The 16,707-nt window shown below is 44.8% G+C and overlaps 1 protein-coding gene across 1 annotated transcript in view; it reads right to left on the minus strand.

The window, feature by feature from the left end:
- The window catches only part of pdap1a (pdgfa associated protein 1a), a 28,495-nt gene extending 13,119 nt beyond the window's left edge, over window positions 1-15,376 (minus strand). Inside the window, exons 1-2 of the mRNA XM_073033532.1 lie at window positions 15,250-15,376; window positions 1,135-1,217 (exon numbers count right to left, since the gene is read on the minus strand). Coding sequence (XP_072889633.1) covers window positions 1,135-1,217; window positions 15,250-15,262 — 96 coding nt within the window. The 5' untranslated portion in view covers window positions 15,263-15,376. The remainder of the gene's footprint in view (window positions 1-1,134; window positions 1,218-15,249) is intronic.
- Between the last annotated feature and the right edge of the window lie 1,331 nt (window positions 15,377-16,707).

Consider the following 16,707-nt stretch of genomic DNA (forward strand, 5'->3'; position numbering starts at 1 on the left):
TGTGTCCAATATAAGAGCACTGAAGAAGAATGGTGTTCGTGGAAGGACACCACGAAGGAAACTACTGCTCTTCAAAGAAACATTGCTGCATGTCTCAGGTTTGAAAAAGACCACCCGGATGTCCCACAACACTTCTGGAACAATTTTCTGTGGACAGATGAGACAAAAATTGAGCTTTTTGGCAGAAATGCACACCATTATATTTGGAGGAAAAAAGACATTACACAGCAGTCCATCACCTAAAGCTTAATAGAAGTTGGATAATGCAACAAGACAATGATCCAAAACACAAGAGTAAATCAACAAAATGATTTAAAACAAAAAAAAATTGTGTTTTGGAATGGTCAAGTCAGAGTCCTGTCAATCCAATTGACCCAAAGAGGGCTGTTCCTGCAAGGTATCCCAGAAATATTGATGAGCTGAAACAGTTTTGTATGGAGGAACGGTGTAAAATTCCTCCTTGCCGTTGTGCCAGTCTGACATACTTTTTCCAATTTGGACTGAATGATTAAACAAAGTATTCAATAAAGACATGAAAAGTACAATAGTTTGTGTGTTATTAGTTCAGGCAGATTGTGTTTATTCTTGTGACTTAGTTGAAGATAGACCACATTTTATGAGTAATTAATGCAGAAAAATCAGGTCATTGCAAAGGGTTCACAAACTTTTTCTTGCAACTGTATGCCTCAATCAAAGGAGGTATAAAGTGCTACTTCCCCCTGCAGGTCACCCTAGGACAAGGTGTGGTACCTGCTTAGCAACCCTCCCCCCAACACCCCAGCTGAAAAGGGTCACATGAAGCTACAGGAGCAGGTCATATGAGCAGCTGGTGCATATTACAAGTCCTGGTTATGCGACCACTGACACCAGGCAGACAATCTCTGAAGAGCATTGATAATGGCTGGGGTCACCCATCTTGTGAAGACACTACCCAGAAGTGGCAAAGGCAAACGACTTCTGTAGAAAAATTTTGCCAGGAACAATCATGATCATAGAAAGACCATGATTGCTCATGGAACAAAATGAACAAACATGTGCTCTAAAACACTCAAGATATTTTACTGGGTGAAAAGCACTGTATAAGAGAGTTGTGAAGACTGACGTGCAGGTTGATATAATACCACTGTTACTTGCCTTTTCTTTCTCTGCTTTCATCTGAGCATCGATCTCATCTGGGTTTGTAAACTGCTTTGCCCTCCCCTTGTGACCCCGTTTTCCTAGAAGGGTTAAAGGGGGAAAAAAAATTAGCTTTGATCAAGTAGACAGGTTGACATGTCACACAGTTCAAGATTTCCTCAAATTCAAACTTCAGGAAATTCCACACGTATGGCATAAAACGTCAATATTCAGTCATAATGCAAAATAAAAAAGATTTCCTTTTTTCTTACTGTTGAAATGTGGTGACATCTTCTGCCCATTTAGAGTGACCATAAATATTTAAAACAATTTAATATTCTGATCATGCTTCATAAAGATAATAATGTTTACGCTTCAATGTTATTGTCACAGCCTAAGAATAGAAGGATGTCCATTTAGAAAAGGGATGAGGAGGAATTTGTTTAGCCAGAGGGTGATGATTCCGTGGAATTCACTGTCACGTATGGCTATGGAGGCCAAGTCATTGTGTATATTTAAAATGATGAGGATGATAGGTTCTTGATTAATAAGGGCATTAAAGGTTACAGGGAGAAGACAGGAGGATGCGCCTGAGAAGGATAATAAATCAGCCATGATCAAATGGCAAAGCAAACTGCCTAATTCTGCTCCTATACCTTAAAGCTTTATGACTAAAGCACTAGGATGCTACAGTCTATTCATGAATCAAAAATTCAATTAATCTTTGAAGCTAATCATGCAATGTTAAACAGATACATGTTCGATTATAGATATATGCAGGGCCATCCCAAAAGTGAAGCAGTGGATAATTCAGCTTGTTAAAGAGAATCAGGTACATTTATAAAGTACCCACAAAGGACTAATGCCTGTTTAGCAATTCTTAAAAGTTTAACAATCTGTTGACATTGTGTCACATTTGCTTTGATTTGAGAAATAACTGCACCACAAATTTAGCAATCTCAATCTCTCAGTCTCACTCAGGGGGAGAAATGCAAATAATTAGCAGTAATGATACAAATTTACCACCAGGCAGAACATCCTGTTAAGCCCTCTTATCTTCCTTGGGTCTCTTCACCCAAGTTTTCCGATAATACTCACTATTGACCCCAGTTCATTTCACTCACGTTATCCAATAATATCCACCATCGACCTCATTCACTTTACCCACATTTTCTAACCTCTCAAAGTTGAGAGGCAAGTTGATAGGGTGCAAGAAGACGTATGGTAATTTGGCCTTCATTAGTCAGGGATTGAGTTCAACAGCAGTGAGGAAATGTTGCAGCTCTTAGACCAAATTATGTCCCCTTGTATTAGCCATGTTAGACCACACTTGGAATACTGTGTTCCGTTCTGGTCAACTCATTATAGGAAAGATGTGATGCACAGGAGATTACCAGGATACTAGACTAGAGGGCATTTCTTTTGAAGATAGGTTAAGCGAGCCAGGGCTTTTCTCTTTAGAATGAAGGAGGAAGAGGAATAACTTGTTAGAGATGTAAAAGATAAAAGACATACAAGACAAGAGGCATAGATTGAGTAGATAGACAGAGAGTTCTTCCCAACGAGGAAATGGCTAATACAAGGGGACATAATTTTAAGGTGATTAGAGGAAAACATAAGGGTGATGTCAAAGGGAAGTTCTTTACACAGAGAATAATGGGTGTGTGGAACATCCTGCCAGGGGTGGTAGTAGAGGCAGATACATCAAGGGCATTTAAGAAACTCTTAGACAGGCACATGGATGATGAAGAGCAAGAAAAGTTATGAGAGACAGAAGGGTTAGGTTGATTTTAGAGTAGGTTAACATAAGACCATAGGAGCAGAATTAGGCCATTTGGCCTGTCATGTATGCTCTGCCATTCAATCATGGTTGTTTTTTCTTCTCCTCAGCCCCACTCCCAGCCTTGAGGCTACATCCACACTAGACCGGATAATTTTGAAAACGCCGGTTTCGCGTAAAAACCATTGGCGTTCACACTATGAAAATATTTCTATCCACATTGAAATGGAGATTTTGGCGAATCTCCCCCTGCTGTGCATGCGCAGGACACATCTACCGAAAACAAGCGACATGTTTGGTGTTGAATCTCACCGTAAAAGTGTGCGCTTGTGTAGTTACAGACTAGAAAAACTTAAAAGGACAGACAGCTGTTGGCTCTCACGCAGGAGAACTTAAAACTAAAAAAAACAAATATTGGAGCGTACGGAGGGAACCGACCCGGCTGACGACGAACATTGAAAAACTGAGCAACTCTGTTGCATTAATAAAGCACCTTGTTAAATGTATAAAACATGTCTGCATCAGTGTTATCTTGTATTTCCATACAATGTTACATTAGGCTGTTACACATCTATTGTCAGAGAAGTATTTGCATAAATAGGTACACCACCTTCATACGAACAAGGACAGAAAATGGCAAAGTGAGTACAGTATACTTATTTATTCAGTAAGTTATGGGTCAAAGTATTTGGTGAGTACATTTATAACTCTTCTGGCTTCAGTCTCGTTGCCGTCTGTTCTGAAATTGTTAGGTTGCGTTCAAGAAAACAATGAAATAGTACGCTGCCGTCTGACAGCGTTTTCAAAAGTCTCCGGTTACCCCGTCCAGACTGATCTGCCCGAGCAGCGTTTTCAAAAATACCCACCCTGGAAAGCATTTCTGAAAAGCTCTGGTTTCGGGGGACGAAAACGCCTTTTTAGTGTGGATGAAGGGTAAAACGAAGAGAAAAAGCTTCGGTTACGGATTTATCCGGCGTAGTGTGGACGTAGCCTGAGATTCATTTCCTTATGGGCAGCCACAAAATAAAGGAACCCAAAAGCACCCATAAAAATAGCCACAAAGACCTACCAGCGCAGGGAGAGAGAGAAAAAAAACAAATTGTGCATACAATAAAAGCAAATAGCATTTAGATTGAAAGTGAGTCCATAGACCCAAAGCCCAGAGCAGGCCCACAGCCTCAGCCTTTTACAGTGGAGTAGAATGTCACAGAGCCCAGAGCAGTTTATAAAAGTCAATTCCTGAGGATGGAAGGGACTCTGAGCAGGAGAATGTAACTATTTATTTCCTTTTGAATATAGGAAGACTAGTTATCAGTCACAAAAACAATGGAGAGTTGTCCCTCTAATATGGCTTGTTCACATTAATTGCTATTTTGTTGGTAATTATCCACCTCACTTCCACTACTTTTGCCAGCACAGGCAAAATTTGAGCCGATTCCAGAATCAGGAAATTTACATGATTTTACCCTTGATGATATGCTTGTTTTGCATAAGAGCCATGCAGACTCCGGGGAGAATGAATCCAAAGCCACGTTCATCCTGTGACCTCATCCTGCCAAGGTGCACTGTGTCAAGATGAAACTGAAACCCACCCAAATGTTAAGCACACATAGACAAAGTTTGCTAATGGTATTGAGTTCCGTTGTTCACTGAACCGAACCCACAAGATAACCTCAGGATAATTTCAACAGAGTGTTTTATTATGTTTAACTTTCATTTTTTATATTCTAATCTAATCCTGCCCTTACCAAACAATACAACTCTTATAAACATGGTACTGATTGTTTAATTGTAAGGTTTATCTTACACATTGTCCCGCAAATTTCCTCATAGATCTTGCGTGCTTCATATTCTGAAATAAACTCAGCAGCCACTTTATTAGGTATACCTACTTGTTAAAAGAAAATATCCACTCAGCTAATCATGTGGCAGCAACTCAATGCTTGAAAGCAGGCAGTCATGGTCAAGAGGTTCAGTTGTTGTTCAGACCAAACTTCAGAATTGGAAAGAAACATGATCAAAATGACTTTGACTGTGAGATGATTGTTTGTGCCAGATGGGATGGTTTGAGTATCTCAGAAACTGCTGATCTCCTGGGATTTTCACACACAACATTCTTTAGAGTTTACACAGAATAGTGTGGAAAATAGAAAAAAATCCAGTGAATAACAGTTTGGTGGGTGAAAACACCTTGTTAATCAGAGAGGCCAGAGAAGAATGGCCACACTGGCTTAAGATGACAAGATGATGACAGTTAAAACACGTGTTACACCGGTGGTGTGCAGAAGAGCATCTCTGAATGCACAACACATCAAACCTTGAAGTGGGTGGGCTCTAGTAACACAAGATCATGAACATACATTCAGTGGTGACTACTTTATTAAGTACCTCCTGCATCTAATGAAGTGACTACTGAGCGCATACTAAGGATCTGGTCTTGTTTTGCAATTCCTGCAATGCAGCGGAACTTGGCTTTAGCATGAGTTAGTAAATATTGAACCTGAAAGCGTCTCCTCAACTTTAGAAGGTCTGGTGACCTGTATCCCATTTAACAGGGTTAAGATGACTGACAGTTATTGATATGTGGGAGGAGAAGTTGGTTCACATCCTCAGACAGCTCAATACCAACAACTACAAGACTTCATGGCATGATAAGCAGAAGTCTTAAGTAATTTGCAAAGAACAGATTCCTGGAGACAATGGAAATGGGGGACAATGTTGATGACACACACAAAATGCTGGAGGGACACAAAAGTCAGGTAGCATCTGTGGAAAGGAATAAAGAGTCAATATTTCAGGCTGAGACTTTTAAAGACCCTTCCTAAATCCTAATGAAGGGTCTTGGCCTGAAATATCAACATTATTTCCACAGATGCTGCCTTACCTGATGAGTTCCTCTATCATTTTATTGTGTTACTCTGGATTTCCAGCATCTGCAAAATCTCTCGTGTTTACAATGTTGATGGCAGTGGCTTAACCAAACTAGCTCAGAAAATCTTGCTATTTTAAAAGATACAGGTAAATAATGCTGTAAGACTACAATGCAGAATAATGGAATCTTCTCTGAAAGACTAGAATGTGTAAACAGATGAGATTGGTCAAAGATAAAAATTTCACACAGTGCATTTGAGGCAAGTTAGTCAAAGGTAGCGTCAATGCTAACTGAGTTTATGTCCTTTGTGCAGAGGCATACGCACTGAGGAATTATGAACTCTCCCCCCCCCCACAAAAAAAATCAATTCTCAGCAATAAAAAAAACTACTGAACATGGACATTTTAATTTTCTAAGTACTAGACTTTATACAACCCTTTTAAGATACAAACTGTAATAATCAAATAGGCTAGCCATGTAAACATTAATTTCAAACAAGAGAAAATCGGCAGATTGTGTTACTTTCCACTTCAGAAATTCCCATTTTAATCAGGATTTGTACAATTATCTCAAGTTCCAATTCAACGTGTTCAGATTCACAAAGTTGTGTAGTTAGAAACACCTTCCAACTACAAAACAAATGGAAATTTCCCTGTAGAATCCCGATTCACTTCAAAAGTCTTCTGTAGTCACCCAGAGGACTATTCATACACCTTTTCCTCCCTTTGCTGGTTTAGCAGCAATTGAAGACAATTGCCACTTCCTGATATCCAAAAGAACTCTTATTTTCCACATCATTAAAACAAAGTGGTAGCTGTTGAATCATAGCCAAAGTCCCACCGTGAGATTAACGAGCTGTCTACCATATCTTTCGCGTTTTGATCAATAATCATTGGTTGAAATATGCTGCAAGATTTTTGCACGTACCCTAGGGGAAAGTACTAGTCTAATTTAACATCACATCCAAAATAAAGGAATTTTGACATCAAATAAATTTCTAATAGTGTTTTAGATTATTTAGCATGTCACCTAAAACTCTGACAAACTTCTACAGAGGCATGGTGGCGAGAATCTTGACAGGCTGCATCATGGCCTGGTATGGAAACACCAACACCCAGGATCAGAAAAGTTTGCAAAAAGCGATGGACACAGCCCAGTCTATCACAGGCAAAACCCTCCTCATCTCTGAGCAGAATTACAAGGACAGCTGCCATTAGAGAGCAGCATCCATAATCAAGGATCTCCACCATCTAGGCCATGCCCTCTTCTCGCTGCTACCATTGGGCAAGTGGTACAGGAACCTTATGTACAATGTACTGTGTATGTTAATCAAAATGGCTTCTTTGGTTTGCTAGAGTAGGAATGCTTTTATGTTTGATAAGTGTTTTCTCTCACAGTTGTTTAGCTTTGGACTTGCTGATATGGGGATTGTATTCATTTTTTAAACCAACGGGGAATGTTATTTTGTCTTGTGAGGCTGGGAGCTTGGGGGTTTTGCGGTCTTTTCAGGGGAGGCGGGAAGGAGACGCCGAGGAAGGTGGACGTGCACTGCACTGCTCGGTCGACCACCGGGGTGGTCCCAGGTGTGAGGACGTGGAGGTCGGAGGAAAGTGACAAGGGGTCGAATGGTTCGATGGTTGAGCTCCAACGATGTGCACTAAACTGATTGAACTTTGATAAGTTGGTACCTTTTACTTTATTTTCTTTTCCTTCATATATACTGTATTGCATAGTACTCTTTTAGTTTTAGTAAAATCTTTAAAGTGTATTCCATAACGGTATCTGGTGTGAGTTTGATATTGTGTGTGCGCGCGCGGCATAAACTTGATTCTCACAGCACCCGCGTGTACGGGAGGTGGGGTTGGTGAGTGGCTGGATCTCCTTTTCCCCTAGACATATACCAGCCTGTTGGGTAAGTGTTACATTTGTGGGGGCTCGTCTGGGATGATCGATGTAAAGAGGCATTCCGATCTTTGAAAAGGGCACTGACCCCAGGCCCCGGTGTTGGCTTTTGCCGATGCCCAGAAGCCATATGTGCTGCACACGGATGCCAGCCGAGAGGGTCTAGGGGCTGTTCTGTACCAGGAGCATGGCAAAGCATTGAGACCGGCAGCCTTTGTCAGCCAAAGCTTGTCGCCATCTGAGAGAAACTATCCCACTCACAAGTTGGAGTTCCTGGCGCTGAAGTGGGCGGTGGTGGACAAGTTGAGCAATTACCTGTACGGAGCCAAGTTTGAGGTGAGAACGGATAACAATCTTCTCACTTATATTTTGACTTTGGCTAAGCTGGATGCCACAGGACATCGGTGGCTGGCGGCCTTGTCGGTATATGATTTCAGCCTGAGGTACCACCCAGGAAGCAAGAATGTCGATGCAGATGCTTTGTCACGTCGGGAGCTGGGGGAACAGGAGAAGGACGAGGAGTGGGAGAGTGTCCCTGCCCCTGGAGTGAAGGCGATGTGTCAGTTTGCTATCATCGTGAAGGCCGAGGGAAGAGGAAGGCTGGAGCTAGCCGTGGACCATTTGGGGGTTTTTGACGACGCCATACCCCTAGCTTACTGTGACCTGACCGCACTGCTGACTAAACAGTTGCCAGAACTGAGTCCGGGGGAAGTGGCAGCTGCTCAGCAAAATGACCCGGGTCTTGGCACTGTGTGGAGAGCGGTAGAGAAGGGGGATGTGGTGTTGGTTGAGAAGGCGAAACACCCGTTTGTGCCTCTGTTATTGAAGGAGTGGCCTCGGTTAAAGTTAAAGAACCAAGTCTTGTACCGGGTCACGGCACCTCAGGACCAACCCCGCCGTTGGCAACTGGTCCTGCCGGAGAAGTATCGGCAGACTGTACTCCAAGCCTTACATGATGATTCCAGACACTTGGGGGTGGAAAAGACTGGGGGGGATTACTCAAAGACTGGTTCTACTGGCCCCAGATGAGGGGGGAGGTCGAAGAATACTGTAGGGGATGCAGTCGTTGCATCCGGAGGAAGACCCTGCCAGCGTTGGCGGCTCCACTGTCGCACTTGCAGAGTGCGGGACCTCTGGACCTGGTGTGTATGGATTTTCTGTCGATTGAACCTGACACCAGCAACACCACGAATGTCTTAGTTATCACCGATCATTACACTCGCTATGCTCAGGCATTTCCCACTAAGGATCAGAGGGCGACGACAGTGGCGAAGGTGTTATGGGAGAAGTATTTTGTTCATTACGGCCTTCCCAGTCGAATCCATAGTGATCAGGGGCGGGACTTTGAGAGCCGGCTTATCCATGAATTACTGACTATGCTTGGGGTTGAGAAATCCAGGACTACGCCTTATCACCCACAGGGTGATCCTCAGCCAGAGAGGTTCAACAGGACCCTGTTGGATATGCTCGGGATGCTGGAGATTGGGCAGAAAAATAAGTGGAGTCGTCATATTAACTTTTATTAACTTTTGTGTGGATGCCGTTATCCCTGTTAGAACTGTTCGCTGCTATCCCAATAATAAGCCCTGGATCACTAGTCACATCAAAGGCCTCCTAAACCAGAAGAAGAGGGCCTTTAAAGATGGTGATCGGTTGGAGCTTAAAAGAGTTCAGAAGGAACTCAGAGTACAGATAAGGGGGGCAAAGGAGCAGTATAGGAGGAAGCTAGAACAAAAGCTGCAGAAAAAAAGCATGAAGGAGGTGTGGGATGGGATGAAGATCATCACCGGATGCGGTGCAAAGCGGGGGGCAAACATAAGTGGAGATGTGGAGAAAGCGAACAAGCTGAACAACTTCTTCAATAGGTTCGACAGCACAATCTCATCCTCACCGCAGAACTCCACACCAGGCTTACTTCCCTCACAGGAAAATAGCCACTCACAGGAGACCTTGCCCACGCCCAGGATTACGGCTGCACAGGTGGAAGGTCAACTGAGGAAGATCTGTACCAGCAAGGCGGCGGGACCGGATGGAGTTTCCCCACGATTACTGAGGGCCTGTGCGACTGAGCTGGGAGAACCACTACAGCGCATCTTCAACATGAGCCTGGAGCAGAGAAGAGTACCCAGACAGTGGAAAACATCCTGTATTGTCCCGGTACCGAAGAAACCACAACCAAAGGAGTTGAATGACTTCAGACCTGTTGCCTTGACGTCGCACGTGATGAAGACCATGGAGCAGCTGATAATACAGAATCTGAGGCCACAAACCAGGCACGCCCGGGATCCTCTTCAGTTTGCGTACAAGGAGAAGGTGGGAGTGGAGGATGCTATCACGTATTTGCTGCACAAATCCCTCTCTCACCTAGATGGGGTCAGTAGTGCTGTGAGGATTACATTCCTGGACTTCTCTAGTGCCTTTAACACCATCCAGCCCAAGATCTTAAGGCACAAACTAACGGAGATGGGAGTAGACTCTCACATGGTGGATTGGATAGTGGACTACTTGACAGATAGACCTCAGTATGTGCGGTTGGGAGACTGTAGGTCTGACACGGTGGTCAGCAGCACAGGAGCGCCGCAGGGGACCGTGCTCTCTCCGGTCCTGTTCACCCTGTACACATCGGACTTCCAATATAACTCGGAGACCTGCCACGTGCAGAAGTTCGCTGATGACACGGCCATAGTGGGGTGTGTCAGGAATGGACAGGAGGAGGAGTATAGGAAACTGATACAGGACTTTGTGATATGGTGCAACTCAAACTACCTGCGTCTCAATATCACCAAGACCAAGGAGATGGTGGTGGACTTTAGGAGATCTAGGCCTCATATGGAGCCAGTGATCATTAATGGAGAATGTGTGGAGCAGGTTAAGACCTACAAGTATCTGGGAGTACAGTTAGACGAGAAGCTAGACTGGACTGCCAACACAGATGCCTTGTGCAGGAAGGCACAGAGTCGACTGTACTTCCTTAGAAGGTTGGCGTCATTCAATGTCTGTAGTGAGATGCTGAAGATGTTCTATAGGTCAGTTGTGGAGAGCGCCCTCTTCTTCGTGGTGGCGTGTTGGGGAGGAAGCATTAAGAAGAGGGACGCCTCACGTCTTAATAAGCTGGTAAGGAAGGCGGGCTCTGTCGTGGGCAAAGTACTGGAGAGTTTAACATCGGTAGCTGAGCGAAGGGCGCTGAGTAGGCTACGGTCAATTATGGAAAACTCTGAACATCCTCTACATAGCACCATCCAGAGACAGAGAAGCAGTTTCAGCGACAGGTTACTATCGATGCAATGCTCCTCAGACAGGATGAAGAGGTCAATACTCCCCAATGCCATTAGGCTTTACAATTCAACCGCCAGGACTTAAGAACTTTTTTAAAGCTATTATTAATGCTTTTTGAGATGGTGATTTAGATGCATATCATATTTTTTTTTACTGAGTTAAGTATTGTATGTAATTAGTTTTGCTACAACAAGTGTATGGGACATTGGAAAAAAAGTTGAATTTCCTCATGGGGATGAATAAAGTATCTATCTATCTATATTGGACAATTGGTTCAATGTTACAATTGTACTCGCAATGATGCTACAGGATACTCGCCCTATTATCTGATGTTCGAGCGGGAAGCGAAGTTGCCCATTGACTTGTGTTTTGGGGCTGAAGTGGGTGAATTACCCGGGAAGCCCTATCTAAAGTATGTGTCCGATATGAAGAGGGAATTACAGCGGGCGTACGAGTTGGCTGAGGCAGTGGCTACCAAACAAAATCAGAGGAATAAGATGAGATATGATCAAAAGGTGAAGTTTGCCCAATTATTGCCGGGCGACCGGGTCCTTTTACGGAATTTGGGACTTCCTGGTAAGCACAAGTTGGCAGATCGATGGGCGGCCAGCCCCTATGTAATAGAGAGCCAGATGCCTAATCTACCAGTTTACCGGGTGAAACCAGAGGATGGGAGTGGGCCTATCAAAGTACTCCATTAGAATCACCTGTTGCCCCTGGGTCAAACGGTGCGGGTGGACAAGGAGCCAGAGAGGGAGGCTGTGCCTAGTACAAGGACTCTGCGAGGGTGCGGAGCGAGGGAAGAGCCTGCTGCTGAAGAGCGGGGATGGGTCCTTAACCCGGGAATGGATACCGATTCGGAAGATGACGACTCTGATGAGTGGCCCCTGCTCCCATTCGCTGGCGTTTCAGTACCAGAAGAGGAGGATCCTGGTCCTTCCCCTACTGAGTTGGGCGAGAGGAGGGAAGGTGTTGATGGCCAGATGGAGAGGCAGCCAGCGTTGGGGGGGGGGGGGAAGAGGGTGAAACCCGAACATGAGCCAGAGGGTTCTCAGGTGAGGGGGGAACCCCATGAGGGAGGGAGTGAGGATCTGACAGGTAAACCTGGGGTGTCCGAGGCAGAGGGCTCACAGGTGAAGAGGGAACCCAGTGAGGTGGAAGGGTCGGCAGAAGGGGTACGGAGATCTCAGAGGAGTAGACACCCCCCGGAGCGGTTGACATATGTGGTGCCAGGAGAACCGAGTGTGATTTCTACTGCTCTGGTTAGTTATGTCGCTGCTTTCTGCACCTGGGTTGGGTTTTGTGTGTTGCAAGAAGCCTTGGGGAACTCTGGTAATGTCACGAGGGCATGACATTTGCTGGTGGGGGGAGAATGTACAATGTACTGTGTATGTTAATCAAAATGGCTTCTTTGGTTTGCTAGAGTAGGAATGCTTTTATGTTTGATAAGTGTTTTCTCTCACAGTTGTTTAGCTGTGGACTTGCTGATATGGGGATTGTATTCATTTTTTTTAAACCAACGGGGAATGTTATTTTGTCTTGTGAGGCTGGGAGGGAAAAAAAGGATCAGTCATGATTGAATGGCGGAGCAGACTTAATGGGCCAAATGGTCTAATTCTGCTATGTCTTATGGTCTAATGCAAAGAGTCTGTACATTCTCCGTGACCACATGGATTTCTCTGGGTGCTCCGGTTTCCTCCCACAGTCTAAAGACTTACCGGTTGGTAGGTTAACTGGTAATTGTAAATTGTCCCATGATTATGCTAGAGTTAAATGGGGGAATTGCTGGATGGTGACATCTAATTGGTGCAGGAGACTGTTGTGAACAGTTTCAAACTAGCGTCAGATACGTGCAATCATGGGCCATTACACTACACCATGCTCAGAGGGAACAGTTTTAAATGGTATCGATTGCACGTGTTTGTGTTCAAAATGCAGTGATTTTTGTCACTGACAGTTGGCGAGAAATAAGCAGCAAGATAATTCATAACTGATTTGTTCACTGCGGTTTCAAGCATTCAGACTGGAGATGCCAGAAATGGCCGCGAGTGAAAATGCAATGATTTCATTACTTCAACAAGTTAGAAACTATAAAGAATTTGAAGGTATCAACAATAATCTTGAAAGTTACACTGAAAATGAAGATTTGGAGGATGCAATCGTCGACACCATTGTATGCAGTTCATTATCTGCGCTGATTTTGCTCATTTACAGTTAAAAGAATGTGACATGGATGAATTCCTCCATTGATAATTATTAGGAAGTAATAAACTTTTATAGTACTACAATAGTATTGGTAGTGTTCTAATTAATTCTGTATTTTATTTAAATACATATCTTGTTATTCAGTTTGTCTTTTTTTAAATAGCTCTAACTAAATCCATGAAACTTCGGCTAATTGGGGCAGTGCTTAATTGCACCAAAACGTACTGGTCCCAATGTGTCCCAAACTTCCTTAGAAGGTTGGCGTCATTCAATGTCTGTAGTGAGATGCTGAAGATGTTCTATAGGTCAGTTGTGGAGAGCGCCCTCTTCTTTGTGGTGGCGTGTTGGGGAGGAAGCATTAAGAAGAGGGACGCCTCACGTCTTAATAAGCTGGTAAGGAAGGCGGGCTCTGTCGTGGGCAAAGTACTGGAGAGTTTAACATCGGTAGCTGAGCGAAGGGCGCTGAGTAGGCTACGGTCAATTATGGATAACTCTGAACATCCTCTACATAGCACCATCCAGAGACAGAGAAGCAGTTTCAGCGACAGGTTACTATCGATGCAATGCTCCTCAGACAGGATGAAGAGGTCAATACTCCCCAATGCCATTAGGCTTTACAATTCAACCGCCTTAAGAATTCAACAGGACTTAAGAACTTTTTAAAAGCTATTATTAATGCTTTTTGAGATAGTGATTTAGATGCATATCATACTTTTTACTGAGTTAAGTATTGTATGTAATTAGTTTTGCTACAAGTGTATGGGACATTGGAAAAAAGTTGAATTTCCCCATGGGGATGAATAAAGTATCTATCTATCTATAACCAGAGTTCACGTTTATCTTTTCTCAAGGAGAACAGAATGCACACAGTACTCCAGGCGTAGCCTCACCAGGACCCTGTATAATAGCAACATAACTTCCCTGCTCTTAAACTCAATCCTTCTAACAATGAAGGCCAACATTTCAGTTGCTTTTGATAACCTACTGCACATGCAAACTGATTTTTGCAATTCATGTGTAGACACTCTCAAATCCCCATGTACAACAATGGTGCAATTTACATAATGATCTGAGCTATTTTTCCTTCCAAAGTGGATGACCTTAAAGCCAGCAATATTGTACTTCATCTGCCAGAGCCTTGCCCACTTAACTATATCTCTACCATCTCTCTGCAGAATTTGGCCTTCCATTTAGTCAACAGCAAACTTAGATACGTTACCATCAGCCCCCACCCCCTTTAGAAATCCTGTCAGATGTTGTCTAATCTCAGTGCTATTTTCTCACTGACTTGTTATTACCTTCCACATTAAACCTATAACTGGGGTCAGGCTCTAACAATCCACGGTTTCACATTCGTTTTAAAATTGTCTTCACCCCTCCCCCTCCCCAAGCACTTCAGCACCCAACTAGGGTCCCACACTGTCCCCAATCGATTCAGCACCCAATTAGGGTCACCCCACCTCCCAAAAATCAGCACCCATCTAGGGTCACGCCAATACCGACCGCTTCAGCACCCAACTAGGGTCCCACACTGTCCCCAATCGATTCAGCACCCAACTAGGGTCACCCCACCTCCCAAAAATCAGCACCCATCTAGGGTCACGCCAATACCGACCGCTTCAGCTCCCACCCAGGGTCACCCCGTCCCCACCAGCAGTCCTCACCACCCATTCCCCCTAGGTAACCCATCCCCACCCTGACTGGGTCCTCAGCATTACAACCACAGGGGGTGAGAGGGACACAACACCCTAAGCACCCCACCTCTCCCCACACAACTCCCAGCTCCTTTTCGGGATCAGCATTCCCTACTTCCCCTCCCCTGAGGGACGCTCACTTTCACCATCCCCCCCCCCCCCCCCCACCACACCACCCCCAGTTGCCATGGCGCTGTTCGGGCCCAGGTGCCCGTCCCAGGCCCCTGACGCTCACTTTCACCATCCCCCCCCCCCCCCCCCACCACACCACCCCCAGTTGCCATGGCGCTGTTCGGGCCCAGGTGCCCGTCCCAGGCCCCTGAGGAGAGCCGTCTCTCAGAGGGCTAACTTATCACCTCCCTCCACACTTCCCCACCGTTCTGCCAACCTTCGGCAGCCCTCACCTCCCCGCGGCATCTCTACGAAGAACCAACGGCAGGTCTCAGCACAAGTCCCCGCTTCACAATCGACCGCCGCCGCCACCGAGTGATGACACTTCCGCTGAGAAAGCTGACCGACAGTTCAGCCGGCCTATCACCGCGCAGATGACGTCATCCACGGGGGAGCAGCCAATCAGTGAGGAGGGACCCCAGCCGAACCAATCGGCCTTTAGAAATCTGGTGCACGTGAGACGGTGGCTTTTCATCCAAAAAGGCTGGGGTCATGACTTGAGAAGATCCAGCTTCAAAATTCGTCTTATTTGGGCGTGTAGAATGGAGGTTAGGAGAAATATTAGAGCTGGTTGTCAGGGAAGTTTGAAACATGGAAGGGAATAATTTAAATATTTCTTCCCTTTTTCTCAATGTTCATCCAATGCCAAGAGATGTTGTAACAGGGTAGTTGAGTATTGGAAATTATACCTTAGTGTGGGTAATTGGCATGGAGGTCAAATGGGAGTTGATGGTGCGAGAGAGATTACAGTGAAAGTAAAAATTAAAATGCAGGTGCTAGATATCTAAAATATAAATAGATATCACTGGGAAGAGAAACAGAGTTAATGCTTCAAGGTCAAATCAAAGTGGATGAGGGGAGTGGGTCGGACAGGATTGTTATACAGGCAAGTTGAGCCCCTTTCAAACCTACAAGTCTGGTTCACTGGTTTATTGGTGAGACTGGCGGTGGGGGAGCTGTGTGACTTTGGTTGTGGTAAGGACTAGGTCTCCTTCCTCTTGCAACTGTCTGGGAGGGGTGGTACCAGAGGTGGCGTGGCCCCTCCCATCGGTACTGACCTCCAGTTTCGCGCAAGACAAGCTGGATGATGTGCATGTGTGCATTCGTCTGCAGACTGCTGAGGGCTTGATCTTGCCAATAACGCTTAAGCATCATCAATGTACAGGTCATTTCACTTGGAGACTTGGGCTATATATCCATTTGCCGTATGACTGTATGTTTACCCCCTTATTGTGTTGGCGCGTGGCCAAGTGGTTAAGGCATTGGTCTAGTGATCTGAAGGTCACTAGTTCAAGCCTCAGCTAAGGCAGCGTGTTGTGTCCTTGAGCAAGGCACTTAACCACACATTGCTCTGCGACGACACCGGTGCCAAACTGTATCGGCCCTTCCCTTGGACAATGTCGGTGGTGTGGAGAGGGGAAGGCTTGCAGCATGGGCAACTGCCGGTCTCCCATACAACCCTGCCCAGGCCTGCACCCCGGAAACTTTCCAAGGTGCAAATCCATGGTCTCTCATGACTAACGGATGCCTATAATTCAAAGATTCAAAGTGCATTTATTATCAAAGTATGCAGTATACAACCCTTCCCACAGACCACTAAAAAGCAAAAAAAAATCATTCAAAGAAAAAATTCAAACTCCCAATGGGCAAAGAACAGATTACACAAATGGTACAAAAAATGATCAAAAAAC

Source organism: Hemitrygon akajei, chromosome 31 (assembly GCF_048418815.1).
Source record: "Hemitrygon akajei chromosome 31, sHemAka1.3, whole genome shotgun sequence".
Lineage (NCBI taxonomy): Eukaryota > Metazoa > Chordata > Chondrichthyes > Myliobatiformes > Dasyatidae > Hemitrygon > Hemitrygon akajei.